Source organism: Notothenia coriiceps, unplaced genomic scaffold (genome assembly GCF_000735185.1).
Source record: "Notothenia coriiceps isolate Sejong01 unplaced genomic scaffold, NC01 NC01_scaffold00033731, whole genome shotgun sequence".
NCBI classification, from domain to species: domain Eukaryota; kingdom Metazoa; phylum Chordata; class Actinopteri; order Perciformes; family Nototheniidae; genus Notothenia; species Notothenia coriiceps.
This window is the reverse complement of record NW_011366432.1, coordinates 1-4945: the sequence shown is the minus strand read 5'-3', so window position 1 is coordinate 4945 and position 4945 is coordinate 1. Positions and strand designations below refer to the sequence as shown.

General features: G+C 38.4%; 1 protein-coding gene across 1 annotated transcript; it reads left to right on the top strand.

The window, feature by feature from the left end:
• The first annotated feature begins 1480 nt into the window (after positions 1-1480).
• LOC104961774 (phosphoserine aminotransferase-like) lies at positions 1481-4289 on the top strand. Its single transcript, XM_010790115.1, has 4 exons — positions 1481-1669; positions 2875-2935; positions 3303-3372; positions 4055-4289. The coding sequence occupies exons 1-4, from the start codon at positions 1613-1615 to the stop codon at positions 4272-4274; spliced, it is 408 nt and encodes a 135-aa protein (XP_010788417.1). The 5' UTR covers positions 1481-1612; the 3' UTR covers positions 4275-4289.
• The last annotated feature ends 656 nt before the right edge of the window (positions 4290-4945 follow it).

Below are 4945 nucleotides of genomic sequence, written 5' to 3'. Positions count from 1 at the left end.
GGCTGTCCAGGTTGTCAATCACAGCCGTGGGCATATTATACTAGTCGACTCGTAACATCGCTAAACTTCCTTTCTTGACGGTTTTCTCAGTCAACTAATGCTATTGATAACAGTAACATAAATTAACACAGCCCTGCACACTGCAGTCATTATATGCCGGGTCTGTGGTTCATCATCTTCTTTTTCATTCTCCTCCTTATTGACTGACATTAACGTTAAACATTGCACTCATGTTACTCACCGAAACCTTGTAAAGCCGGTCCCGCATGCTGGCTCTTACAGAACCGACTAACTCCTCTTTCGTGTATGTACAGCTCTCAACGTGCCCAGACTTGTAGTGATTTTCACCTCGTTTTATACTTTTATTCTCATTCTGAAAGAATGAGGTGAAATGTGCCAACGTGACGGCCATCTTTGTGTTGGTGACGCGTATTGTGCGGGACCAGAGACATGTAGTTCACTGAGCGGCTTAACACAAAAAAATGTGTTACTTCACAGTTTTACGACACATTTTTATTTTTTTGACTTGCAAAATGTTCTTTTAAATTGACAAGCATCATATGTGTAGTTCGTGGCACAATTCAAACGGGATCAAAAGATACGTTTTCTCTCTCCATTGAATTCAATGTATAATTTTCCGCTTCCGGGGTCCCATGAGCTCCCCCGGAAAGGGAGGGACTTCGCCTCTCTATAGTGGGCAATCCCCACAGGAACAATTTGGGGTGAAATGTCTTGCCCAGGGACACAACGACAACGACTTGTGACCCCCTGATCCGAAGTCCAACACACAACCCACTGCACCACACGCCTCCATCTGGTACAGAGTTTCATTCACTCATTGAAGTTTACATTTATTTGAATAAACCGTTTCTAAGGAAAGTTGTTTGTCTGTCTGTCACGTGCGTGTCAGGCCCGCGCCCACATTGTTGTGGCGTAACAGTGGAGCCAATCAGTCCAGATCTAAATCGATATTAACCAATGACAGCCGTTTACCAAATAGACATGTGACACCAGCCAATAAGATGGCTGTCTGAAAATGTGGGATCCTTGTGCTGCCTTCAGGAAATGCCGATTTTGGTAGTATTTCCACTGCGTGCTCTTGAATGAATAAAACACTACGAAGCAAACTATTACAAGCCTGGATTATCAACGGGGTAAAACTGGGTTAAAGGGTAGTTTTCTTAAAACAAAAGGCAGGTGCCATAAACAGTGAAACAGGTTTTCCTAGCTGTAACCATTCCTCCTGTCCTCCTGTCCTGCACACATTAACCCTTCGTGGTTTGCATTCAATGGAAGTGAGGGGGGACAAAATACAACGTGTTGTTTTGTGTATAAGGTTATTCCACAGTTCATCTGAATAAACTATGAGGCTTCAGCAGTCTGGACGTCTTCAAAAGTTGCATTCTGCAGTTTTCACTCGCTATGTTCATTCCTCGATCTCTATTGTTTACGAGGAGGACTTGAACGCAGCATTTTACACACAGCGAAATAATTGCTATACAAGCCAAAGAGTGCAGGAAGAGAGCAGAAGTATAACTGAGGCCGAGGGGAGATCATTCACATCGCTGAACCAAACTGAGCAAGCATCCATCAATAAACATTGTTTTACATCATGGAGCAGAAACAAACCATCAACTTTGGCGCCGGACCTGCAAAACTCCCCCAATCCGTAAGTTAAAATCCTCACTTTTATTAGTCTAATAAAAACGTTGCATAAGACGAGAAAACTTGTAATGCAATGCAACATGAAAACTCAGCATGTACATATTTAACTGTGAATCTGTCGGCCAGTTTTTTTCCTTGCAATGAGAGGCTTGCAAGCAGTCATGTGAGAGAATGTGTGTTGGCTGACAGTGCTGCTGTCTGCAGCTCCAACAGGCTACAATGACAATTGTGTGTGGAGTTGCATCAGCCTCGTTCATTGATGTGGAAAACAGCTCCTTTGTGCTTCATGACAGGAGCAGATGCATCCCCTAGATGGCAGTAAAACATCTTACATGTCAGAAATAAATCCCACTTTTCAGATTTTATAACAAAAGCAATCTTCTGTGTTTTATTATCCTAGTTAGAGTAGCAGTCACAGGCTCCTACTGCTTAATTCAGTCTCATTCACATCTGTGAAGTTGACATTGGCTCTGTGAAAAACGATCTGAAGGTGAAAAGCAATGTGAAACCTGAAAAATGATTTCAAATACTGATTTTTATTTTGAATACATCATTGTATTTTTCAAAGTTTAGGATAAAAACTTGAACTTTCAAATAAATTGTATTTTTTTGAATGATCAAAATGTATGACCCTGAAATAGCTCCATAGACCACACACCCAACATGCACTGTGCATTCCTCCATCACATGCACAAATGATTTCGAGAAGACTGAATCACACTTTTGAGCCCAAAGCACAAGACAAACGAAGCCACATCTTTTCATTTAATATTTTGAATGGGATTTTTGGATGGGGGGTGCATTTTTGTTAATTTTTTAATGAGTGGGGTTGGGGGGGATGAGTAATATTTTACTCAACATTCCTGTTTTCGTTCTTCAATGAAACAAATAATTGTTCAATAAAATAATTAAAACTTGTTCTGTTCTACTTAAAAAAAAAAAGTTAAAAAAAAAAAAAATCTGTTGAAATGTCATGTTTTTTGTATAATTATAATTATAATTTGCATTGAATATTTCCAAAATTCCCCGCTTAACTTCCCATGGAAACTTTCCAGAAATTTACCGGAAATGTTCCGCCCCTTTGCAACCCTAATGGCTGTAGACACTTCTAATTCTTGTTGTTGCTTACACTTTTACTTGTAGACTTTTTTTGTTAATGGTTGTTTTAAGATTTTAAAGAAAAACTGAACACCTTGCTTTATATTGCAGGTGCTGCTTCAAGCACAGAAGGAGCTCCTCAGCTACAGTGGTATGGGTATAAGCGTGCTCGGTGAGTAAAACAAAAAATGTGGTGCATTTCAGTTTTTTATGAGGAAATAATTACTGTATTACTCGTGATCGATACATATGTAATTGAAAATCTTAACGCATTAAAAGACTGCTTACAATGTTGCTTTAAAGCATTTTTTTCTGCAATTTAGCTTTTCATACTGATCATTGATAGGTCTATTCATAATGGGCCTTCAGTGGAAGTGCTTAGATACAAAATCCACAGTCGGCTCTTTGTTCAAAAAGGTTCCCATCCGATTGAGAGATGTTCTCCACATTTAAATGTTATTATAGAATCTAGATATTATAGAAAAAAATGTGTATTAAAGGTTAGTACATTTAAAAAAAAAGTGATTCTGTTTTTACAGAGATGAGTCACCGATCTGTGGATTTTAACAAAATCCTCACCAAAACAGAGAGTCTCTTGCGGGAGTTGTTGTAAGTGCTGCTTTTGTTGTTTCACATGGCATCTACTGTATTACCTATATTTTTACTTCCTGCTTACTTTACTTTCAATATTTACAATATGTACAGTATTTGTAACATACTTTTTGGCTTTAGGTGGCTAGGAATTTTGTGGTGACTTATTTTTAATAGAGCATCACCAAGGGAAACCGGCACTCCCAAAACCTATGTACAGAAGAATATCAGAGTATATGATAGGAATAATTTATTTGCCACATTAATTATACCGGTTCATTCTCTTTCATGTTCCTTCAAGTCCTTCACTTTAACTGTCTGTTTCTTAGACTACTGGTGGCTGCATGCCAAAAAGGGTTTAGGGTTGGGCCGTGCTGCAAACATAGTTTTTGTCGATCAACAGGCATGTTCTCCAAGTAGTTATAACATCAGATTATTCAAGAAGAGTTCAACCTTGCTCTACTTTTTATATTTTTTGTCAAAATGTTTCTCATTTTTGTGATTTTCTCTCTCCACAATTTATGAATTATATTTCAAATGAGTTGTAATCTACTAACATGTATGTACTTTACCACTTGAATTTAGTACACCAGAAAGCTTAACAATGGAAAATAATGTGCAGCGTTAATAATGTGTCAAATAATGATATACTACTTTGCAAGGGACCAGTATTTAACAAAGTGACCTTTCGTCTACACAGAACCATCCCGGACAACTATAAGGTGTTGTTCCTACAGGGCGGGGGGTCTGGGCAGTTCAGTGCTGTTCCTCTCAACCTGATCGGACTCAAAGAGGACACATGTGCTGATTACCTGGTGACCGGCACATGGTCAGAAAAAGCAGCAAAAGAAGCGGAGAAATACGGCAAAGTCAACATTGTCCACCCGAAGCTGGACAGTTACACGAGTAAGTCTGTGTGAATGTTGTGTTGTTGCTGAGGCAGTCCAATTAGTCTTTATTGTCTATACCAGGGTAGCCCAACCTTTTTTGAACCGAGAGCTACTTTTAAAGTTGCCAGTCTGCCGAGATCTACCAGTCCAAATAGAGAGACGTAGCCATTACTGACAGCCTACTACCAGGTAAATACACACTTCTACTTGTATAAAACTGACCTTTGTACGATGAATACTTCATAAAATACTGCAGGTCCTTTATCTTACCTCTTTCTAATCTACACACATACAAGTATTTAACTGAAGTTACACAACAGTGTTGTTGATAAAGAGTTGGAGTTTATTCACACGTCACATACTACAGTGGGTAATGTTTTCAAGAAGCATTGAACAGTGCTGACACATAACACAGGAAAAAAAGAAAAGACACTGAACCCTTTCTTTGCCATTATATAAAAATAGTGTTGCTACAAAAGTATAAATTAGGCTTACTAATAAGACAACTCAGATCTGAAGCTACACAGGAATCTGCTGCCAAAGTGCAATAAAAAAGACACAATTAAAAATAGAATCAAACCCTTTTTTTGTTGCATTTTAGTAGAGTATAAATAGAAATGCCTTTAAAATAGGATGCAAGCAACACTAGTTTCTTAACCTGAATTGATAATAGACTATAATCAATTTAAACAGAACAGATC